Source organism: Lissotriton helveticus, chromosome 5_1 (assembly GCF_964261635.1).
Source record: "Lissotriton helveticus chromosome 5_1, aLisHel1.1, whole genome shotgun sequence".
NCBI lineage: Eukaryota > Metazoa > Chordata > Amphibia > Caudata > Salamandridae > Lissotriton > Lissotriton helveticus.
The window spans coordinates 1986461904-1986486717 of record NC_136065.1 but is presented as its reverse complement, the minus strand read 5'-3'; the positions used below and the strand labels follow the sequence as shown (position 1 = coordinate 1986486717).

The window sequence follows — 24814 nt, the reverse complement described above, 5'->3', positions numbered from 1 at the left end:
TGCCCGTCTGTGTCTCAGTGCAGCCCATTTGTGTCTCAGTGCAGCCCAACTGGGTCTCAGTGCTGCCCATCTGTGTCTCAGTGCAGCCCATCTGTGTCCCAATGCACTCCATCTGTGTCTCAGTGCAGCCCGTCTGTGTGTCAGTGCAGCCCGTCTGTGTCTCAGCGCTGCCCATCTGTGTCTCAGTGCTGCCCATCTGTGTCTCAATGCAGCCCATCTATCTCAGTCCTGCCCATCTGTGTCTCAGTGCTGCCCATCTGTGTCTTAGTGCTGCCCGTCTGTGTCTCAGTGCAGCCCATTTGTGTCTCAGTGCAGCCCAACTGGGTCTCAGTGCTGCCCATCTGTGTCTCACTGCAGCCCATCTGTGTCCCAATGCACCTCATCTGTGTCTCAGTGCAGCCCGTCTGTGTGTCAGTGCAGCCCGTCTCTGTCTCAGTGCAGCCCGTCTCTGTCTCAGTGCAGCCCGTCTGTGTCTCAGTGCAGCCCATCTGTGTCTCAGTGCAGCCCGTCTGTGTCTCAGTGCAGCCCGTCTGTGTCTCAATGCAGCCCAACTGGGTCTCAGTGCAGCCCGTCTGTGTCTCAGTGCAGCCCAACTGGGTCTCAGTGCTGCCCATCTGTGTCTCAGTGCAGCCCGTCTGTGTCTCAATGCAGCCCAACTGGTTCTCAGTGCTGGCCATCAGACTCTCAGTGCAGCCCATCTGTGTCTCAGTGCAGCCCGTCTGTGTCTCAGTGCTGCCCGTCTGTGTGTCAGTGCAGCCCGTCTGTGTCTCAGTGCTGCCCATCTGTGTCTCACTGCAGCCCATCTGTGTCTCAGTGCAGCCCGTCTCTGTCTCAGTGCAGCCCGTCTGTGTCTCAGCGCTGCCCATCTGTTTCTCAGTGCTGCCCGTCTGTGTCTCAATGCAGCCTGTCTGTGTCTCAGCGCTGCCCATCTGTGTCTCAGTGCTGCCCGTCTGTGTCTCAGTGCTGCCCATCTGTGTCTCAGTGCAGCCCGTCTGTGTGTCAGTGCAGCCCGTCTCTGTCTCAGTGCAGCCCGTCTGTGTCTCAATGCAGCCCGTCTCTGTCTCAGTGCAGCCCGTCTGTGTCTCAGTGCAGCCCGTCTGTGCCTCAGCGCTGCCCATCTGTTTCTCAGTGCAGCCCATCTGTGTCTCAGTGCAGCCCGTCTGTGTGTCAGTGCAGCCCGTCTCTGTCTCAGTGCAGCCTGTCTGTGTCTCAGTGCAGCCCGTCTGTGTCTCAGCGCTGCCCATCTGTGTCTCAGTGCTGCCCATCTGTGTCTCAATGCAGCCCATCTATCTCAGTCCTGCCCATCTGTGTCTCAGTGCTGCCCATCTGTATCCCAATGCACTCCATCTATCTCAGTGCTGCCCATCTGTGTCTCAGTGCTGCCCATCTGTGTCTCAGTGCTACCCATCTGTGTCTCAGTGCAGCCCATCTGTGTCCCAATGCACTCCATCTGTGTCTCAGTGCAGCCCGTCTGTGTGTCAGTGCAGCCCGTCTCTGTCTCAGTGCAGCCCGTCTGTGTCTCAGTGCAGCCCGTCTCTGTCTCAGTGCAGCCCGTCTGTGTCTCAGTGCAGCCCGTCTGTGTCTCAGTGCTGCCCATCTGTGTCTCAGTGCTGCCCATCTGTGTCTCAATGCAGCCCATCTATCTCAGTGCTGCCCATCTGTGTCTCAGTGCTGCCCATCTGTGTCTCAGTGCAGCCCATCTGTGTCTCAGTGCAGCCCGTCTGTGTCTCAGTGCAGCCCGTCTCTGTCTCAGTGCAGCCTGTCTGTGCCTCAGCGCTGCCCATCTGTGTCTCAGTGCTGCCCATCTGTGTCTCAGTGCTGCCCATCTGTGTCTCAGTGCTGCCCATCTGTGTCTCAATGCAGCCCATCTATCTCAGTGCTGCCCATCTGTGTCTCAGTGCTGCCCATCTGTGTCTCAGTGCAGCCCGTCTGTGTGTCAATGCAGCCCATCTATCTCAGTGCTGCTCATCTGTGTCTCAGTGCAGCCCGTCTGTGTCTCAATGCAGCCCGTCTGTGTGTCAGTGCAGCCCGTCTGTGTCTCAGTGCAGCCCGTCTGTGTGTCAGTGCAGCCCGTCTGTGTCTCAGCGCTGCCCATCTGTGTCTCAGTGCTGCCCATCTGTGTCTCAGTGCTGCCCATCTGTGTCTCAATGCAGCCCATCTATCTCAGTCCTGCCCATCTGTGTCTCAGTGCTGCCCATCTGTGTCTTAGTGCTGCCCGTCTGTGTCTCAGTGCAGCCCATTTGTTTTTCAGTGCAGCCAAACTGGGTCTCAGTGCTGCCCATCTGTGTCTCAGTGCAGCCCATCTGTGTCCCAATGCACTCCATCTGTGTCTCAGTGCAGCCCGTCTGTGTGTCAGTGCAGCCCGTCTGTGTCTCAGCGCTGCCCATCTGTGTCTCAGTGCTGCCCATCTGTGTCTCAATGCAGCCCATCTATCTCAGTCCTGCCCATCTGTGTCTCAGTGCTGCCCATCTGTGTCTTAGTGCTGCCCGTCTGTGTCTCAGTGCAGCCCATTTGTGTCTCAGTGCAGCCCAACTGGGTCTCAGTGCTGCCCATCTGTGTCTCACTGCAGCCCATCTGTGTCCCAATGCACTCCATCTGTGTCTCAGTGCAGCCCGTCTGTGTGTCAGTGCAGCCCGTCTCTGTCTCAGTGCAGCCCGTCTCTGTCTCAGTGCAGCCCGTCTGTGTCTCAGTGCAGCCCGTCTGTGTCTCAGTGCAGCCCATCTGTGTCTCAGTGCAGCCCGTCTGTGTCTCAGTGCAGCCCGTCTGTGTCTCAATGCAGCCCAACTGGGTCTCAGTGCAGCCCGTCTGTGTCTCAGTGCAGCCCAACTGGGTCTCAGTGCTGCCCATCTGTGTCTCAGTGCAGCCCGTCTGTGTCTCAATGCAGCCCAACTGGTTCTCAGTGCTGGCCATCAGACTCTCAGTGCAGCCCATCTGTGTCTCAGTGCAGCCCGTCTGTGTCTCAGTGCTGCCCGTCTGTGTGTCAGTGCTGCCCGTCTTTGTCTCAGTGCTGCCCATCTGTGTCTCACTGCAGCCCATCTGTGTCTCAGTGCAGCCCGTCTCTGTCTCAGTGCAGCCCGTCTGTGTCTCAGCGCTGCCCATCTGTTTCTCAGTGCTGCCCGTCTGTGTCTCAATGCAGCCTGTCTGTGTCTCAGCGCTGCCCATCTGTGTCTCAGTGCTGCCCGTCTGTGTCTCAGTGCTGCCCATCTGTGTCTCAATGCAGCCCAACTGGGTCTCAGTGCAGCCCAACTGGGTCTCAGTGCAGCCCGTCTGGGTCTCAATTCACTTCATCTGTGTCTCAGTGCAGCCCGTCTACATCTCAGTGCGGCCCATCTGTGTCTCAGTGCAGCCCCTCTGTGTCTCAGTGCAGTACATCTGCGTTTCAATGCAGCCCGTCTACATCTCAATGCGGACCATCTGTGTCTCAGTGCAGCCCCTCTGTGTCTCAGTGCGGCACGTCCGTGTCTCAGTGTGGCCCGTCTGTGTCTCAGTGCAGCCAATCTGTGTCTCAGTGCAGCCCTTCTGTGTCTCAGTGCGGCCCGTCTGTGTCTCAGTGTGGCCCGTCTGTGTCTCAGTGCGGCCCGTCTGTGTCTCAGTGCGGCCCGTCTGTGTCTCAGTGCGGCCCGTCTGTGTCTCAGTGCGGCCCGTCTGTGTCTCAATGCGATGCGGCCCGTCTGTGTCTCAGAGCAGCCAGTCTTTGTCTCAGTGCAGCCAGTCTTTGTCTCAGTGCAGCCTGTCTGTGTCTCAGTCCTGCCCATCTGTGTCTCAGTGCTGCCCATCTGTGTCTTAGTGCTGCCCGTCTGTGTCTCAGTGCAGCCCATTTGTGTCTCAGTGCAGCCCAACTGGGTCTCAGTGCTGCCCATATGTGTCTCACTGCAGCCCATCTGTGTCTCAGTGCAGCCCGTCTGTGTGTCAGTGCAGCCCGTCTCTGTCTCAGTGCAGCCCGTCTCTGTCTCAGTGCAGCCCGTCTCTGTCTCAGTGCAGCCCGTCTGTGTCTCAGTGCAGCCCATCTGTGTCTCAGTGCAGCCCGTCTGTGTCTCAGTGCAGCCCGTCTGTGTCTCAATGCAGCCCAACTGGGTCTCAGTGCAGCCCGTCTGTGTCTCAGTGCAGCCCAACTGGGTCTCAGTGCTGCCCATCTGTGTCTCAGTGCAGCCCGTCTGTGTCTCAATGCAGCCCAACTGGTTCTCAGTGCTGGCCATCAGACTCTCAGTGCAGCCCATCTGTGTCTCAGTGCAGCCCGTCTGTGTCTCAGTGCTGCCCGTCTGTGTGTCAGTGCAGCCCGTCTGTGTCTCAGTGCTGCCCATCTGTGTCTCACTGCAGCCCATCTGTGTCTCAGTGCAGCCCGTCTCTGTCTCAGTGCAGCCCGTCTGTGTCTCAGCGCTGCCCATCTGTTTCTCAGTGCTGCCCGTCTGTGTCTCAATGCAGCCTGTCTGTGTCTCAGCGCTGCCCATCTGTGTCTCAGTGCTGCCCGTCTGTGTCTCAGTGCTGCCCATCTGTGTCTCAATGCAGCCCAACTGGGTCTCAGTGCAGCCCAACTGGGTCTCAGTGCAGCCCGTCTGGGTCTCAATTCACTTCATCTGTGTCTCAGTGCAGCCCGTCTACATCTCAGTGCGGCCCATCTGTGTCTCAGTGCAGCCCCTCTGTGTCTCAGTGCAGTACATCTGCGTTTCAATGCAGCCCGTCTACATCTCAATGCGGACCATCTGTTTCTCAGTGCAGCCCCTCTGTGTCTCAGTGCGGCACGTCCGTGTCTCAGTGTGGCCCGTCTGTGTCTCAGTGCAGCCAATCTGTGTCTCAGTGCAGCCCTTCTGTGTCTCAGTGCGGCCCGTCTGTGTCTCAGTGTGGCCCGTCTGTGTCTCAGTGCGGCCCGTCTGTGTCTCAGTGCGGCCCGTCTATGTCTCAGTGCGGCCCGTCTGTGTCTCAGTGCGGCCCGTCTGTGTCTCAATGAGATGCGGCCCGTCTGTGTCTCAGAGCAGCCAGTCTTTGTCTCAGTGCAGCCAGTCTTTGTCTCAGTGCAGCCTGTCTGTGTCTCAGTGCGGCCCGTCTGTGTCTCAGTGCCGCCTGTCTGTGTCTCAGTGCGGCCCGTCTGTGTCTCAGTGCGGCCCGTCTGTGTGTCAATGCGATGCGGCCCGTCTGTGTCTCAGAGCAGCCAGTCTTTGTCTCAGTGCAGCCTGTCTGTGTCTCAGTGCGGCCCGTCTGTGTCTCAATGCGATGCGGCCCGTCTGTGTCTCAGAGCAGCCAGTCTTTGTCTCAGTGCAGCCCATCTGTATTTCAGTGCAGCCCGTCTGTGTCAGTGCATCTCATCTGTGTCTCAGGGCAGTACATCTGTGTCTCAATGCAGCCCATCAGGCTGGATGTACAATTTGATGCTGGTGACTCCCGTAAATAGATTTGCATGTCATAGGCAAATAAATGCTAGTGCAGCCTGAACCAACGGATACAGATGGTGCCAGATAGATTTTAAATAAGATAACAGAAGGCAAGGATCCACAGGATAAATGAGCACAGATCGACAAAAGAGAACTACCCTTGGAGAGACAATCTCACACCCCAACCACAAGATTTCCACTTCCTAAACAGGTACCGCCAAGGAAAAAAAAAGTTACACAGACTTTAAATATCACACATATGTGTGTCTACAATTAAAGCATATCATCATGAGACATTTAAACAATTATTTTCACATCCCATTATATTAAAACCAATCATGTGTCACATAAATCTAAAGCACAGTTTTTTGTGTGTGTGGCCCCTACAATTCAGCACAACGCAGCTCACAAACAAAAATGGAAAAAGAATTTTATTTTTTACATTTGGGAGCACCCGGGAGAACAGTAGTCATGTATCAGTTACGTGTACTGATTCGTTATCTCTGTCAAACACAGGTTCCTATAAAGTAGATATTCGTCATCTTTAGTCCCTTGTTGTTAACGGATTCTGCTGAAAGCATGCACCTACATGTTTCGTTGGGTTAGGAAAGATTTCAACCACCTTCTTCAGGACAACATGATTAGGTATAAGTCTCCCCAATATTAGGATAATTCATTCAATGTTCCACTTTCAGGTACATAATTGTTCTAATGCGGGTTCCAGGGCCGGACTGGGAACCAAAACCGGCCCTGGCAAAGTGCTCGGCCGGCCCCCCCCGCCGCCCGGGGGGGAGGGGGGCGAGCGCTTTGCCAGGGCCGCTTTTCAGCTGATTTTGTTGCAGGGCCGATTTTGCAGCTATGCTGCAAAAACGGCTCTGCAACAAAAACGGCCCCCAGGGCCCAAAACCGGCCCCCACCCTTGCGGCCGACCGGGGGATTGCCCGGTGCCCACAACGGCCAGTCCGGGCCCGGCGGGTTCCTTATCACTTCTGTTCAATCTTGGTCATACGACTTTCAGAAATTACGAGTTCTGACTTGACATATTTATTTGTTTTATTTATTTAAAGAGTTTTATATAGCTCTGGCTAGACCCGTAGGCATCAGAGCACTTTACATAAGGATCAACAATGTTACAACAATGATAACAATTACACGTCAAATATATGTGACACCTTAAAGAACGAGAGGGAGAGACCAACTAGAGTGGAAAGGGGGAGAGGGGGAGTGAGAAGGGAGAGGAAGAGGAAGAGGGGGAGGAGGTATGTGAGATGAAGGGAAAGTCTGCCCAATGACCGACTAGGTAGGTGACGGCTGAGGAGGGAATCCTCAGCCAATCATCCCTATAGCTCCCACAGTAGCTCCATTGGGCATCGTTCAGATAGATAGATAGATAGGAGACAAGTAAAACGCAGAGTTACAGAAGAACGATGAGGGTGGAATGGGTGAGACAGGGAGACGGGGAGAACCTGTGCTCAAAGTCTGGCTGGGTAGGTGACGGTCAAGGGGATGAACCAAGGCCGATCTCCGCAATAGCTGAACAGAGCAGCTCCACCGTGCGTTGGACATAATGGTCGGACTCCGCAGTCAGGATAGTGATCAGGTGTACTCAGAGGTTGTCAGAATAGCGCGGGGGTGAGTGAGAGACCATGGTCCAAATGAAATCCAGACGCCATATTGAGGTCAGGCACAGTCCTGGTAGGTTTATGTAAGAAAAAGTTAAGCTCGGGGAAAGAGAGTCACCACTGGCAGCCATGGTCCGGCACCCATCAGCCACAACTTTGAGTAAATAGTGGCCCCAGGGTCTTAGACTGGGACTTAGAGGGCTGCTGCCTCTGGACAGGGAAATCCGCCATGGGGGCGCCTCGGTGGCTCTCTCCTGCACTTACTAGGGCGCTGTGGCTCTGGCAGCCATTACTAGGTCAGGCGAGTCACAGGCTTAGACATAGTGATGTTTTATCTCCTATTCCGCAGACTTACCCTAGCTGGTGTTCACGATTGTACCACCTTTACGGCCATGCGGTCACACAGAGCTTCTAAGAGTTGTCTGAACTCTACATATAGTACATACTTCTCCTATTCAAATATTAAATTCCGTCTTGCTGTATAGTCAGGGTCCCAGACGTATTACCCGATAACCAAAGGGCGATGTAATAAAGCTCTTACATGAGTCTGCCCTGGTGACATTTATTTCTTAAAAATATAAATGTTTACTTAACACTTGGTCATAAACCGAATATATTTGAAGAGTGTGGTTTTGGAATTTGTTAAGATGATAGTACAGCTGCCTATGAGGCTTATTTTCATCATTGCTGTCTGGGAGGCCTACCATTCATCACTGCTTGCTGTGAGCAGGTGCTTCTTCACTGCATCCTAAGAGAATTACCTTCATCACTGTTTGTTGTGAGACTTACCTTCATCACTGCATACTGAGAGAATTCTCTTCATCAGAGCATCTTGTGAGGCTTCTATTCTTCAATTCATCCTATGAGAATTATTTTCCTTCCTGTACACTGTGAAACCTAGCTTTATTACTGCTTCTTCTCAGGGAGATTTACCTGCATCTGTTCCTTTGTTAGTAGCAGTTCCTGCTCCAGTTTGGTCTTCAGGATTAAAAGCTGACCCCTCTCCGAGCTCATGAGACAGTCCGCTTTATCCGGCAGCTGTGGGAAACAGAGAACAGTCAGCGATGGTCCTGGGGATGCTTCAAAGTAACCTTAAGTTGATGAGTAGAGCTTTAGACAATTAAAAGCTACAGATATTCCCTAAAGAGCATTGAATAATGATACTTGTACCTTAATGCCTCAGTGTGCCTCCATGCCTTCCCTTATTTGCCCAAGAACCACATAGTATACCAGAGCTCAATTCAGAGGCAATCAACTGACCATTCTCGTCTGACCATAGTCAAAGGTATAGACTAGGTGACCAGTACTCATAGCCAGCCCCTCTCCTCTTCTTCAACATTTACAACTCTCGCAAACATCTTTAAACCGGAGCTCTTCCACTCCTTTGGTTGTGATACACATCACAAGGTGACATAAGACAAGGGTGTCACAGGAGACATGGAAGTGGAGGAATCACAGTAATACCCAAACAACTAGAATTAATGGATGCCTAGATGGGACAAAATGGTCAAAATTCTGTGGGGCCTATTCACAACAGTAAATGTATACATGTAAAATTATTCATTTTTAAATCTGCTCCTGCACCTAGGTGTAAATCTACACTTGTGTGCGGTTCACCATTTCCGAGTATAAATTTACCTTCATCCGTGCCCCCATCCCCTCAGTTCATGTGGTGGAGACATCTAAGACTGAAACCTTCTGAAAGAAATTTACTACTTAGGTATTCCAGCCACCACCCTAGAAGCTTGAGCTATAATCTGCTCTGTGGGGGGTTCCTGAGAATTCAGGGGAATGTTGCCCTGAGATCAGGTTATTTGAAGAATCTGACGTCATCATCAGTAAGCTCCTTGAGAAGGGGTACTCCAAAGAGCTGTTGAAACAGGGAAGGAAGAGGGATTGAAATTGCCCTAGGGATTCCCTTTTAAGGGGGAAGGTTCAAGGCAATGACAATTACTTTAGACCTGCATGCATTACCACTTTCCGCACATATAACAATAAAATTAAGAAAATGATCAACAGACATTGGGAACTAATCCTAGATGAGTTGGGCACAACAGAGAAACCACTATTTGCCATCAAAAGAGGCAGACATGTCAGGGATCATGTAGTTAGGACACGGTTACCGGTCTCTGAACAACCAGACATGCACACATACCTAAATCAATGTCCTGCCGAGGGTCATTTTGAGTGTGGTACAAGCAAAGCTTGTGACCTCCAAGCAGAGACTAAAGAATTAATGCACAGAGGAAGGAATATAAATGTAGGGGGCTGGTGAACTGTAAAAACACTGCTGCAATCTATATGGTGACGTGCCCTGCAATCTGGGGTATGTGAGTCAAATCAGGTAGATCAAATCTAGAATTCCCCAGCACTACAGTATGGTCAGGTGTGAAACACACGAGCGGCCGGCACAGGTAAGAGCGGTGGGGCGGGGCGGGAAGTCAACTGACAAAGGGATAGGTCAAATTAAATAAAAAAATTATAAAACCACTTACCTTGCTCTCGCCGACTCGCCGACTCGGCGATGCAGCGAGTGCTAGGTAAGTGGTTTTATTTATTTAATTTGATTTGACCTATCCAGCCGTCTGTTGATATTCCCCCGCAATCACATGTTTATTAACCCCTTCGATGCTGATGACGGAGCGGTTCCGTCATCAGCATCGGTTGGGCTGTGCTGATGACGGAACCGCTCCGTCATCAGTACAGCCCTCGGGGGGAGCGCTGTCGCTCCCCCCCTGGGGCTCCGATCTAGTTAGTTTTTTGGGGGGTGGCAGTGGAAGACTTCGCGCTGCTCCCCCCGGCCCCCCCGCACTTCCTGGTGACGTCAGCCGCTGTCGCGCACGCCGATGTCATCAGGAAGTGCTGGACGCGCTGGAAGCCATTTCTTTCCAGCGCGTCCAGCTTGAAGGTAGGTTTTTGGTCTCCGGTGGGGCGGGGGGGCCATTTCTCGGTGCCTTGAGGCATCGGGGGGGAGGAAACACTGTTTCCTCTCCCCTGATGTCCCAATGCAGGGCATTCCTGGTTCAGGATCGCGCACAGCGTCGCGATCCTGCACCAGTAATGCCCCCACTAGACACCAGGGATTGTTTTTGTTTGGAAAGGAAGCGACCCCTTGGGCAAGGGTCGCTTCCAGGGGCTACTTTTATGTATTCAGACTTTTCTGCCCCCCCTGGGTCGACATCGGTCGTTTTAGCGAGCGATCTCGACCCAGGGGGGGCAGAAAAGCCCACTAGACACCAGGGATTGTTTTTGTCTGAAAAGGAAGCGACCCCTTGGGCAAGGGTCGCTTCCAGGGGCAATTTTTTTATAATTCAGACTTTTCTGCCCCCCCTGGGTCGACATCGCTCGTTTTAGCGAGCGATCTCGACCCAGGGGGGGCAGAAAAGCCCACTAGACACCAGGGATGTTTATTTTCATAAAAAGAAGCGACCCCTTGGGCAAGGGTCGCTTCCTAGGGCCATAATTTTTCAATCCAGACTTTTCTGCCCCCCCTGGGGGCAGATCGCCCATGTTAGCGCGTGATCTGGACCCAGGGGGGGCAGAAAAGCCCACTAGACACCAGGGATTTATTTATAATTGTAAAGGAAGCAACCCCTTGGGGAAGGGTCGCTTCCTAGTGGCCCTTATTTTTTTTTAGACTTATCTGCCCCCCCTGGGGGCAGATCACCCATTTTTTGGGCCACATCTGGACCCAGGGGGGGTAGAAAAGCCCACTAGACACCAGGGATTTTAGTATATTTATAAAGGAAGCGACCCCTTGGGCAAGGGTCGCTTCCAGGGGGCATTATAAATATTGTAGACTATTCTGCCCCCCCCCCCCCCTGGGGGCAGAGTGGCTGTTTTTTTTTATAGTTTCTGGTCCCAGGGGGTGGGGGGGGATAGAAAAGCCCACTGTACTCCAGGTTTTTGTTTTTTATAGGGAGCGACCCCTTGGCCAAGGGTTGCTTCCTTGGGCCCATTTGTTTTCAGTATGTTCTGCCGTGTCTTTATTTGGCCTCTCTGCCCTCCGTAGGGTTGCTTCCAGGGGGCCCACGTTTATAATGATTTATAATCTTCCCCCCTTGGGGACAGACACCCCATTTGTGACATACCCTGTGACATAGCCTGTTGTAATGTGTGTTGTTTTTGTTTCTTCTAATGTGTATTGGGTTTTTTTCTCTTTAGATTGTTGCAGTGTGCGGTTCTGTTACTGGTGGTTCTGTTGTTCTGCTGTTTCTGTAGTTGCATGTGTTTGGTAAGAGACCTTTTTTTTGTTCAATTGTAATGTAATTGTTTATTTTGCAAAGTGTGTAGTAATACGAGTATGTGTTGTTGCTGTTTGTTGTGATTGTAAAACATGTTTTGAATTTGTGTCCTTCTGTAGATGTAATGTATTTTTTTCTTCTTTCAAGTGGGATAGCGTTGCCTATTTGCTGTGTCTTTGCAGAGTAGGTGCTGGTGAGTGTAGTTGTGTCTTGTAAGTGAATTGTATATTTTTTCTAAATATATTTTTTGGTGAAAAAGTCTTACATTTTTATCTTACTTTGCGCAGTGTTGGGGTTGTTGAGTTGTTTGTGCAGACTCCTTTATTTGTAAGGATAATGGCTAGCCGCCGGATTACTGCTCAGCAAGTTGTTGGAATGCTTTTTGATTCTTCCTCTGACCATGGTCCAGAGTCTGACTCTGATTCTGAGCCAGAGGTGGGAGGTGAAGATTCAGGTAGTGAGTTTTCTCTACACATGGCTTCATCTGATGATGAAGACACTTTGAGTGCTGATGAAGCTACTTTTGGTGTGGATGATGTGCCTGTGGTTGGGGAGGACATTGCTGTGTTTACGGTTTTGGAGGACATGGTTGTGCCTGTGGTTGCGGAGGACAGTGATGTGCCAATTGTGCGGCAAGAGACATCTGGGCTGCAGCCTGGGGCTGCTAGACTTCCAGTTGGTGTTGTGAGACAAGAGTTAGCTGGGCGGCGGCCTGCGGCTGCAAGACTTGACAATGAAAGTTCTGACCTCTGGGTTGCACCAGGCATGGTGCATCCGGCATTGCCTGAATTTACTGGTGTTCCAGGGTGTAGGGTGAACACTGAAAACTTTTTGCCTATTGATTTTTTCAAGTTGTTTATGGATGATGTGTTTTTGGCAGAGATTGTAGAGCAGACTAATTTGTATGCTGAAATTTTTTTGAGGGTGAACAGTGCCAGCCTTAAGCCCCACGCTAGAGCTACCCGGTGGACTCCCACCAATTTGGAGGAGATGAAAAAGTTTTTGGGTTTAACTCTTTTGATGGGCTTGCTTAGGAAACCATCAATGGCTTCATATTGGTCTACTAGTCCCTTGATGGCAACAGCTATATTTCCGGCAGTCATGACTCTTGATAGGTATTTGCTTCTGCTGCGGATGATGCATTTTGTTGACAATAGTCTTGCTTTGCCACGAGATCACCCTGATTGTGACCGTCTTTTCAAGATTCGGCCTGTCATTGATCATTTGGTTGATCGATTTTCTGAGATCCTTTATCCTGGGAAAGAAATTGCAGTGGATGAGTCTTTGCTGTTGTTCAAGGGCCGCTTGGTATTTCGGCAATACATTCCTAGTAAGAGGGCACGCTATGGAATCAAACTGTATATGCTGTGTGACAGTGAGACTGGATATGTCTCTAATTTCAGGGTGTACACTGGTAAGGAATCCAGGATTAACCCCCTGGTTGTCCGTCGACTTTTGGAGTGACTGAGAAAATTGTGTGGGAACTTGGTCGTGGATTTTTTAACAAAGGCCATCATTTGTATGTCGATAACTTCTACACTGGTGTGCGGTTGTTCAGGGAATTGGCCAAAGTGGACACTGTTGCTTGTGGCACAATCCGCTCAAACCGTAAAGGTTTCCCAAAAGAACTAGTTTGTCGAAAGCTTGCTCGGGGACAGTGCAGTGCTTTGCGTTGTGAGGAGCTTCTAGCTGTGAAGTTTACAGACAGGAGAGATGTCTACATGTTGACTACAATACATGATGAAAGCACTGAACCGCGGAATGTTTGGGGTGAGGTTGCAGAAGTGTGCAAACCTGTGTGCATACTGGACTACAATAAGTACATGGGTGGTGTTGACAGAGTTGATCAGAGGTTGGAACCGTATGCTGCTCTTCGTAAGGCTTACATTTGGTACAAGAAGTTGGCTATCCATCTTTTCCACTTGGCAACCTTTAATGCTTTTATTGTGTTCCAGAAATCTTGTCCCCAGTCAAAGTTGACTTTTGTAAAGTTTCAGGAGTCTGTAATAGGCAGCCTTGTTTTAGTGGAACAGGCAAGTGTTCCTAGAGTTGGAGTGGTGGAGGATGTTGCCAGATTGAAAGATCGCCACTTTCCTGATACAATTCCTCCTACAACCTCAAAAGACTTTCCCAGTCGGAGATGTAGAGTCTGTTGGCGAAGAGGTTTGCGGAAGGAGGTTCGCATGTACTGCCCCGATTGCCCTTCAAACCCCGGGCTGTGTGTACCTGCTCGTTTTAGATTGTACCACACGCAAAATAATTTTTGGGAGTATCAATGAGTGGTAAAGTGAACTGGTTGGTCTTTATTCTGTAATAGTTATTGTTCAGTTTCAAAGTTTGTATTTGTATAGTCTTTTTAGATTTAGTTGTCGAGTTAGTAGATTTGTATCAATTTGCAATTTGTTTTTGTTTCTCTTTTATTTAAAAAAAAAAACTAAAGTATGATGTTGGTTTGCGTGTAGTGTCCATTGTCTGACTGTGTGCATGGTTTGGCGCTTGACTGCCGGTGTCTGTGGACTGGTGCTTGTCTGGCGGTGTCTGCGGACTGGTGCTTGACTGGCGGTGTGCGTGGTCTGGTGTTTGGTTGGCGGTGTGCGTGCTCTTGCGCTTGCCTGGTGTTGTGTTTGGATTTGTCTTTGGCTGGTGGTGTTCGTGGAGGGGTGCTTGACTGGTGGTGTGTGTGGAGGGGCGCTTGACTGGTGGTGTGCATGGAGTGGTACTTGGCTGTCTGTGCACGGAGTGGTGCTTGGCTGGCGGTGTGTGTGGAGTGGTGCTTGGCTGGCGGTGTGTGTGGAGTGGCGCTTGGCTGGACGGTGTGCGTGGAGTGGTACTTGGCTGTCTGTGCACGGAGTGGTGCTTGGCTGGTGTTGTGTTGTGTTTGTGGAGTGGCGCTTGGCTGGTGGTGTGTGTGGAGGGGCGCTTGGCTGGTGGTGTGCATGGAGTGGTACTTGGCTGTCTGTGCACGGAGTGGTGCTTGGCTGGCGGTGTGTGTGGAGTGGCGCTTGGCTGGTGGTGTGCGTGGAGGGATGCTTGGCTGGTGGTGTGTGTGGAGTGGTACTTGGCTGTCGGTGTGCGCTGAGTGGTGTTTGGCTGGCGGTGTGCATGGTCTGGTGCTTGGATGGTGGTGTGGGTGGACTGGCGCTCGGCAGGCGGTGTGTGAGTAGTTACTTTCTGTTGGTCACTACACACACTGCTAGTTGCGTGACACTCCACACAGTCCATCATTTTGTGTAGTTGCAGTGTCCGAAATGTGGGCGTGTGAAAGTGATGGGCCCTTGAATGGCGCTGTTTGCTGGTGTGAGTGTTGGAATGTGATGGGTCCACGGCTGGCGGTGTGAATGTTTTGTATGTGTCACGCGTACGAAAGGTGTATGAATGGCCTGTAAAGAGGTTGGTGCCTTGACGTGGCTTTACAGCTCACGAGCTGTGAGTCAGTGGTTCAGTTTATCATACTTTCAATTATACACAGTGTATTTAATTTTTGTGAAATTACTTGCGTATACAATTGTATGTACTGAATCATCACTCACCCTCGTGCCAAATCCAACCAGTATGTGTGTGTGCTTGCGGATTAGATGGGTGTGCAGTAATAATTGTTTTTTTTCTCTTTCTGCAGTAGGGTGTACCTTGCCCCTTATTGTGATTGTTGTTATGTGTTGCTTTTCCATTCGGATGGTGTCAATGGTCTGGTTTGTATCAGGTATGAAAGGTGCGTGAATGGCCTGTAAAACGGATGGTGCCTTGTCGTGGCTTTACAGCTCACGAGTTGCGAGTCACTGGTTCAGTTTTTATGCATTTATTTAATGACAGAGCATTTCATTTTTTTGAAATATCTTGTTAATCAAATTTTATGTACTGAACCATCACTCGCCCTCGTGCCAAATCCAACCTGTATGTGTGTGTCTTTGAGGAATAGATAGCCGTGCTTGAATGTTTGACTTTTGAGTAACTCTGTTAAGGTGTGGTATCCTTTTACTCGGGAGAACAAGGGGAACGCAGGGTGGTAGGACTTTTTTGCCGGCACGGCGATCCCACGCCAAAAAGTTTGGAAAAGTGCTATTTTTACCTATTTTTAAGGTTTGCAAGGAGTTCTGGGTAGGAAAACATTGGGGGACCCATGCATGCCATACCTCCCTGGACTCTCCCGGGTGTCTAGTTTTCAGAACTGTTTGGGTTTGCTACTTTCCAAAGAATACCACCCAGCCCCGGGCCAAAAACTCAGATGCCCATCCCCCAAAATCAAGGTAGTTTTGCAATAAGGTAATGTAAATTCACCACCGTACGATTTGAACCGTTTCCTGTTGCAGCCACTATGTCTATCCACGCAAGTGAGGTACCATTTTTTTCGGGAGACCTGGGGGCACGCAGGGTGGGTGGAAATTTGTTGATCCACGCAGATTCCAGAACTTTCCACCACAGAAATGTGAGGAAAATGTGTTTTTTTGGTCAAGTTTTTATGTTTGCAAGGGATTCTGGGTAACAAAACCTGGGGGTAGGCAGATGAGTCACCCCATCCTGAATTGCCCTGGGTGTCTAGTTTTCAAAAATGTATAGGTTTGCTAGATTTCCCTAGGTGCTGGCAGAGCTATGGCGCAAAAACAAAAGGTAGTCTTTTTGTCCGAAACGTGCTAAATTTCACTGGGAAATTGAGGTGCGACCATGCTGCGTTTTACTCTGTTTCATGTCGCAGCCACTATGCCTACCCACGCAAGTGAGGTACCATTTTTTTCGGGAGACCTGGGGGCACGCTGGGTGGGTGGAAATTTGTTGATCCACGCAGATTCCAGAACTTTCCACCACAGAAATGTGAGGAAAATGTGTTTTTTAGGTCAAAGTTTTATGTTTGCAAGGGATTCTGGGTAACAAAACCTGGGGGTAGGCAGACGAGTCACCCCATCCTGAATTGCCCTGGGTGTCTAGTTTTCAAAAATGTATAGGGTTGCTAGATTTCCCTAGGTGCTGGCAGAGCTACGGCGCAAAAACAAAAGGTAGTCTTTTTGTCCGAAACGTGCTAAATTTCACTGGGAAATTGAGGTGCGACCATGCTGCGTTTTGCGCTGTTTCATGTCGCAGCCACTATGCCTACCCACGCAAGTGAGGTACCATTTATTTCGGGAGACCTGGGGGCACGCTGGGTGGGTGGAAATTTGTTGATCCACGCAGATTCCAGAACTTTCCACCACAGAAATGTGAGGAAAATGTGTTTTTTTGGTCATATTTTTAGGTTTGCAAGGGATTCTGGGTAACAAAACCTGGGGGTAAGCAGACGAGTCACCCCATCCTGAATTGCCCTAGGTGTCTAGTTTGCAAAAATGTATAGGGTTGCTAGATTTCTCTAGGTGCTGGCAGAGCTACGGCGCAAAAACAAAAGGTAGTCTTTTTGTCCGAAACGTGCAAAATTTCACTGGGAAATTGAGGTGCGACCATGCTGCGTTTTGCGCTGTTTCATGTCGCAGCCACTATGCCTACCCACGCAAGTGAGGTACCATTTTTTTCGGGAGACCTGGGGGCACGGTGGGTGGGTGGAAATTTGTTGATCCACGCAGATTCCAGAACTTTCCACCACAGAAATGTGAGGAAAATGTGTTTTTTTGGTCAAATTTTTAGGTTTGCAAGGGATCTGGGTAACAAAACCTGGGGGTAGGCAGACGAGTCACCCCATCCTGAATTGCCATGGGTGTCTAGTTTTCAAAAATGTATTGGGTTGCTAGATTTCCCTAGGTGCTGGCAGAGCTACGGTGCAAAAACAAAAGGTAGTCTTTTTGTCCGAAACGTGCTAAATTTCACTGGGAAATTGAGGTGCGACCATGCTGCGTTTTGCGCTGTTTCATGTCGCAGCCACTATGCCTACCCACGCAAGTGAGGTACCATTTTTTTCGGGAGACCTGGGGGCACGCTGGGTGGGTGGAAATTTGTTGATCCACGCAGATTCCAGAACTTTCCACCACAGAAATGTGAGGAAAATGTGTTTATTTGGTCAAATTTTTATGTTTGCAAGGGATTCTGGGTAACAAAACCTGGGGGTAGGCAGACGAGTCACCCCATTCTGAATTGCCCTGGGTGTCTAGTTTTCAAAAATGTATAGGTTTGCTAGGTTTCCCTGGTGCTGGCAGAGCTACGGCGCAAAAACAAAAGGTAGTCTTGTTGTCCAAAACGTGCAAAATTTCACTGGGAAATTGAGGTGCGACCATGCTGCGTTTTGCGCTGTTTCATGCCGCAGCCACTATGCCTACCCATGCAAGTGAGGTACCATTCTTTTCAAGAGACCTGGGGGCACGCTGGGTGGGTGAATATTTGTTGATCCACGCAGATTCCAGAACTTTCCACCACAGAAATGTGAGGAAAATGTGTTTTTTGGTCAAATGTTTATGTTTGCAAGGGATTCTGGGTAACAAAACCTGGGGGTAGGCAGACGAGTCACCCCATTCTGAATTGCCCTGGGTGTCTAGTTTTCAAAAATGTATTGGGTTGCTAGATTTCCCTAGGTGCTGGCAGAGCTACGGTGCAAAAACAAAAGGTAGTCTTTTTGTCCGAAACGTGCTAAATTTCACTGGGAAATTGAGGTGCGACCATTCTGCGTTTTGCGCTGTTTCATGTCGCAGCCACTATGCCTACCCACGCAAGTGAGGTACCATTTTTTTCGGGAGACCTGAGGGCACGCTGGGTGGGTGGAAATTTGTTGATCCACGCAGATTCCAGAACTTTCCACCACAGAAATGTGAGGAAAATGTGTTTTTTGGTCAAATGTTTATGTTTGCAAGGGATTCTGGGTAACAAAACCTGGGGGTAGGTAGACGAGTCACCCCATCCTGAATTGCCCTGGGTGTCTAGTTTTCAAAAATGTATAGGTTTGCTAGATTTGCCTAGGTGCTGGCAGAGCTACGGCGCAAAAACAAAAGGTAGTCTTTTTGTCCGAAACGTGCTAAATTTCACTGGGAAATTGAGGTGCGACCATGCTGCGTTTTGCGCTGTTTTATGTCGCAGCCACTATGCCTACCCACGCAAGTGAGGTACCATTTGTTTTGGGAGACCTGGGGGCACGCTGGGTGGGTGGAAATTTGTTGATCCACGCAGATTCCAGAACTTTCCACCACAGAAATGTGAGGAAAATGTGTTTATTTGGTCAAATTTTTATGTTTGCAAGGGATTCTGGGTAACAAAACCTGGGAGTAGGCAGACGAGTCACCCCATTCTGAATTGCCCTGGGTGTCTAGTTTTCAAAAATGTATAGGTTTGCTAGGTTTCCCTGGTGCTGGCAGAGCTACGGCGCAAAAACAAAAGGTAGTCTTGTTGTCCAAAACGTGCAAAATTTCACTGGGAAATTGAGGTGCGACCATGCTGCGTTTTGCGCTGTTTCATGCCGCAGCCACTATGCCTACCCATGCAAGTGAGGTACCATTCTTTTCAAGAGACCTGGGGGCACGCTGGGTGGGTGAATATTTGTTGATCCACGCAGATTCCAGAACTTTCCACCACAGAAATGTGAGGAAAATGTGTTTTTTGGTCAAATGTTTATGTTTGCAAGGGATTCTGGGTAACAAAACCTGGGGGTAGGCAGACGAGTCACCCCATTCTGAATTGCCCTGGGTGTCTAGTTTTCAAAAATGTATTGGGTTGCTAGATTTCCCTAGGTGCTGGCAGAGCTACGGTGCAAAAACAAAAGGTAGTCTTTTTGTCCGAAACGTGCTAAATTTCACTGGGAAATTGAGGTGCGACCATTCTGCGTTTTGCGCTGTTTCATGTCGCAGCCACTATGCCTACCCACGCAAGTGAGGTACCATTTTTTTCGGGAGACCTGGGGGCACGCTGGGTGGGTGGAAATTTGTTGATCCACGCAGATTCCAGAACTTTCCACCACCGAAATGTGAGGAAAATGTGTTTTTTTGGTCAAATTTTTATGTTTGCAAGGGATTCTGGGTAACAAAACCTGGGGGTAGGTAGACGAGTCACCCCATCCTGAATTGCCCTGGGTGTCTAGTTTTCAAAAATGTATAGGTTTGCTAGATTTGCCTAGGTGCTGGCAGAGCTACGGCGCAAAAACAAAAGGTAGTCTTTTTGTCCGAAACGTGCTAAATTTCACTGGGAAATTGAGGTGCGACCATGCTGCGTTTTGCGCTGTTTCATGTCGCAGCCACTATGCCTACCCACGCAAGTGAGGTACCATTTGTTTTGGGAGACCTGGGGGCACGCTGGGTGGGTGGAAATTTGTTGATCCACGCAGATTCCAGAACTTTCCACCACAGAAATGTGAGGAAAATGTGTTTATTTGGTCAAATTTTTATGTTTGCAAGGGATTCTGGGTAACAAAACCTGGGAGTAGGCAGACGAGTCACCCCATTCTGAATTGCCCTGGGTGTCTAGTTTTCAAAAATGTATAGGTTTGCTAGGTTTCCCTGGTGCTGGCAGAGCTACGGCGCAAAAACAAAAGGTAGTCTTGTTGTCCAAAACGTGCAAAATTTCACTGGGAAATTGAGGTGCGACCATGCTGCGTTTTGCGCTGTTTCATGCCGCAGCCACTATGCCTACCCATGCAAGTGAGGTACCATTCTTTTCAGGAGACCTGGGGGCACGCTGGGTTGGTGAATATTTGTTGATCCACGCAGATTCCAGAACTTTCCACCACAGAAATGTGAGGAAAATGTGTTTTTTAGTCAAATTTTTATGTTTGCAAGGGGTTCTGGGTAACAAAACCTGGGGGTAGGCAGACGAGTCACCCCATCCTGAATTGCCTTGGGTGTCTAGTTTTCAAAAATGTATAGGGTTGCTAGATTTCCCTAGGTGCTGGCAGAGCTACGGCGCAAAAACAAAAGGTAGTCTTTTTGTCCGAAACGTGCTAAATTTCACTGGGAAATTGAGGTGCGACCATGCTGTGTTTCGCGCTGTTTCATGTCGCAGCCACTATGCCTACCCACGCAAGTGAGGTACCATTTTTTTCGGGAGACCTGGGGGCACGCTGGGTGGGTGGAAATTTGTTGATCCACGCAGATTCCAGAACTTTCCACCACAGAAATGTGAGGAAAATGTGTTTATTTGGTCAAATTTTTATGTTTGCAAGGGATTCTGGGTAACAAAACCTGGGGGTAGGCAGACGAGTCACCCCATTCTGAATTGCCCTGGGTGTCTAGTTTTCAAAAATGTATAGGTTTGCTAGGTTTCCCTGGTGCTGGCAGAGCTACGGCGCAAAAACAAAAGGTAGTCTTGTTGTCCAAAACGTGCAAAGTTTCACTGGGAAATTGAGGTGCGACCATGCTGCGTTTTGCGCTGTTTCATGCCGCAGCCACTATGCCTACCCATGCAAGTGAGGTACCATTCTTTTCAGGAGACCTGGGGGCACGCTGGGTGGGTGAATATTTGTTGATCCACGCAGATTCCAGAACTTTCCACCACAGAAATGTGAGGAAAATGTGTTTTTTGGTCAAATTTTTATGTTTGCAAGGGATTCTGGGTAACAAAACCTGGGGGTAGGCAGACGAGTCACCCCATCCTGAATTGCCTTGGGTGTCTAGTTTTCAAAAATGTATAGGGTTGCTAGATTTCCCTAGGTGCTGGCAGAGCTACGGCGCAAAAACAAAAGGTAGTCTTTTTGTCCGAAACGTGCTAAATTTCACTGGGAAATTGAGGTGCGACCATTCTGCGTTTTGCGCTGTTTCATGTCGCAGCCACTATGCCTACCCACGCAAGTGAGGTACCATTTTTTTCGGGAGACCTGGGGGCACGCTGGGTGGGTGGAAATTTGTTGATCCACGCAGATTCCAGAACTTTCCACCACAGAAATGTGAGGAAAATGTGTTTATTTTGTCAAAATCTTAGCTTTGCAAGGGATTCTGGGTAACAAAACCTGGGGGTAGGTAGACGAGTCACCCCATCCTGAATTGCCCTGGGTGTCTAGTTTTCAAAAATGTATAGGTTTGCTAGATTTGCCTAGGTGCTGGCAGAGCTACGGCGCAAAAACAAAAGGTAGTCTTTTTGTCCAAAACGTGCTAAATTTCACTGGGAAATTGAGGTGCGACCATGCTGCGTTTTGCGCTGTTTCATGTCGCAGCCACTATGCCTACCCACGCAAGTGAGGTACCATTTGTTTTGGGAGACCTGGGGGCACGCTGGGTGGGTGGAAATTTGTTGATCCACGCAGATTCCAGAACTTTCCACCACAGAAATGTGAGGAAAATGTGTTTATTTGGTCACATTTTTATGTTTGCAAGGGATTCTGGGTAACAAAACCTGGGAGTAGGCAGACGAGTCACCCCATTCTGAATTGCCCTGGGTGTCTAGTTTTCAAAAATGTATAGGTTTGCTAGGTTTCCCTGGTGCTGGCAGAGCTACGGCGCAAAAACAAAAGGTAGTCTTGTTGTCCAAAACGTGCAAAATTTCACTGGGAAATTGAGGTGCGACCATGCTGCGTTTTGCGCTGTTTCATGCCGCAGCCACTATGCCTACCCATGCAAGTGAGGTACCATTCTTTTCAGGAGACCTGGGGGCACGCTGGGTGGGTGAATATTTGTTGATCCACGCAGATTCCAGAACTTTCCACCACAGAAATGTGAGGAAAATGTGTTTTTTAGTCAAATTTTTATGTTTGCAAGGGGTTCTGGGTAACAAAACCTGGGGGTAGGCAGACGAGTCACCCCATCCTGAATTGCCTTGGGTGTCTAGTTTTCAAAAATGTATAGGGTTGCTAGATTTCCCTAGGTGCTGGCAGAGCTACGGCGCAAAAACAAAAGGTAGTCTTGTTGTCCAAAACGTGCAAAGTTTCACTGGGAAATTGAGGTGCGACCATGCTGCGTTTTGCGCTGTTTCATGCCGCAGCCACTATGCCTACCCATGCAAGTGAGGTACCATTCTTTTCAGGAGACCTGGGGGCACGCTGGGTGGGTGAATATTTGTTGATCCACGCAGATTCCAGAACTTTCCACCACAGAAATGTGAGGAAAATGTGTTTTTTGGTCAAATTTTTATGTTTGCAAGGGATTCTGGGTAACAAAACCTGGGGGTAGGCAGACGAGTCACCCCATCCTGAATTGCCTTGGGTGTCTAGTTTTCAAAAATGTATAGGGTTGCTAGATTTCCCTAGGTGCTGGCAGAGCTACGGCGCAAAAACAAAAGGTAGTCTTTTTGTCCGAAACGTGCTAAATTTCACTGGGAAATTGAGGTGCGACCATGCTGCGTTTTGCGCTGTTTCATGTCGCAGCCACTATGCCTACCCACGCAAGTGAGGTACCATTTTTTTCGGGAGACCTGGGGGCACGCTGGGTGGGTGGAAATTTGTTGATCCACGCAGATTCCAGAACTTTCCACCACAGAAATGTGAGGAAAATGTGTTTTTTTGGTCAAATTTTTATGTTTGCAAGGGATTCTGGGTAACAAAACCTGGGGGTAGGTAGACGAGTCACCCCATCCTGAATTGCCCTGGGTGTCTAGTTTTCAAAAATGTATAGGTTTGCTAGATTTGCCTAGGTGCTGGCAGAGCTACGGCGCAAAAACAAAAGGTAGTCTTTTTGTCCAAAACGTGCTAAATTTCACTGGGAAATTGAGGTGCGACCATGCTGCGTTTTGCGCTGTTTCATGTCGCAGCCACTATGCCTACCCACGCAAGTGAGGTACCATTTTTTTGGGGAGACCTGGGGGCACGCTGGGTGGGTGGAAATTTGTTGATCCACGCAGGTTCCAGAACTTTCCACCACAGAAATGTGAGGAAAATGTGTTTATTTGGTCAAATTTTTATGTTTGCAAGGGATTCTGGGTAACAAAACCTGGGGGTAGGCAGACGAGTCAACCCATTCTGAATTGCCCTGGGTGTCTAGTTTTCAAAAATGTATAGGTTTGCTAGGTTTCCCTGGTGCTGGCAGAGCTACGGCGCAAAAACAAAAGGTAGTCTTGTTGTCCAAAACGTGCAAAATTTCACTGGGAAATTGAGGTGCGACCATACTGCGTTTTGCGCTGTTTCATGCCGCAGCCACTATGCCTACCCATGCAAGTGAGGTACCATTCTTTTCAGGAGACCTGGGGGCACGCTGGGTGGGTGAATATTTGTTGATCCACGCAGATTCCAGAACTTTCCACCACAGAAATGTGAGGAAAATGTGTTTTTTGGTCAAATGTTTATGTTTGCAAGGGATTCTGGGTAACAAAACCTGGGGGTAGGCAGACGAGTCACCCCATTCTGAATTGCCCTGGGTGTCTAGTTTTCAAAAATGTATTGGGTTGCTAGATTTCCCTAGGTGCTGGCAGAGCTACGGTGCAAAAACAAAAGGTAGTCTTTTTGTCCGAAAAGTGCTAAATTTCACTGGGAAATTGAGGTGCGACCATGCTGCGTTTTGCGCTGTTTCATGTCGCAGCCACTATGCCTACCCACGCAAGTGAGGTACCAATTTTTTTGGGAGACCTGGGGGCACGCTGGGTGGGTGGAAATTTGTTGATCCACGCAGATTCCAGAACTTTCCACCACAGAAATGTGAGGAAAATGTGTTTATTTGGTCAAATTTTTATGTTTGCAAGGGATTCTGGGTAACAAAACCTGGGAGTAGGCAGACGAGTCACCCCATTCTGAATTGCCCTGGGTGTCTAGTTTTCAGAAATGTATAGGTTTGCTAGGTTTCCCTGGTGCTGGCAGAGCTACGGCGCAAAAACAAAAGGTAGTCTTGTTGTCCAAAACGTGCAAAATTTCACTGGGAAATTGAGGTGCGACCATGCTGCGTTTTGCGAAGTTTCATGCCGCAGCCACTATGCCTACCCATGCAAGTGAGGTACCATTCTTTTCAGGAGACCTGGGGGCACGCTGGGTGGGTGAATATTTGTTGATCCACGCAGATTCCAGAACTTTCCACCACAGAAATGTGAGGAAAATGTGTTTTTTGGTCAAATTTTTATGTTTGCAAGGGGTTCTGGGTAACAAAACCTGGGGGTAGGCAGACGAGTCACCCCATCCTGAATTGCCTTGGGTGTCTAGTTTTCAAAAATGTATAGGGTTGCTAGATTTCCCTAAGTGCTGGCAGAGCTACGGCGCAAAAACAAAAGGTAGTCTTTTTGTCCGAAACGTGCTAAATTTCACTGGGAAATTGAGGTGCGACCATGCTGCGTTTTGCGCTGTTTCATGTCGCAGCCACTATGCCTACCCACGCAAGTGAGGTACCATTGTTTTCGGGAGACCTGGGGGCACGCTGGGTGGGTGGAAATTTGTTGATCCACGCAGATTCCAGAACTTTCCACCACAGAAATGTGAGGAAAATGTGTTTATTTGGTCAAATTTTTATGTTTGCAAGGGATTCTGGGTAACACAACCTGGGGGTAAGCAGACGAGTCACCCCATTCTGAATTGCCCTGGGTGTCTAGTTTTCAAAAATGTATAGGTTTGCTAGGTTTCCCTGGTGCTGGCAGAGCTACGGCGCAAAAACAAAAGGTAGTCTTGTTGTCCAAAACGTGCAAAATTTCACTGGGAAATTGAGGTGCGACCATGCTGCGTTTTGCGCTGTTTCATGCCGCAGCCACTATGCCTACCCATGCAAGTGAGGTACCATTCTTTTCAGGAGACCTGGGGGCACGCTGGGTGGGTGAATATTTGTTGATCCACGCAGATTCCAGAACT

At 49.4% G+C, this 24814-nt stretch overlaps 1 protein-coding gene across 1 annotated transcript in view; it reads right to left on the bottom strand.

The window, feature by feature from the left end:
- Positions 1-24814, bottom strand: part of TEKTL1 (tektin like 1) — a 248290-nt gene that overhangs the window by 134543 nt on the left and 88933 nt on the right. The window contains exon 3 of the mRNA XM_078641461.1: positions 7922-8026. Coding sequence (XP_078497587.1) covers positions 7922-8026 — 105 coding nt within the window. The remainder of the gene's footprint in view (positions 1-7921; positions 8027-24814) is intronic.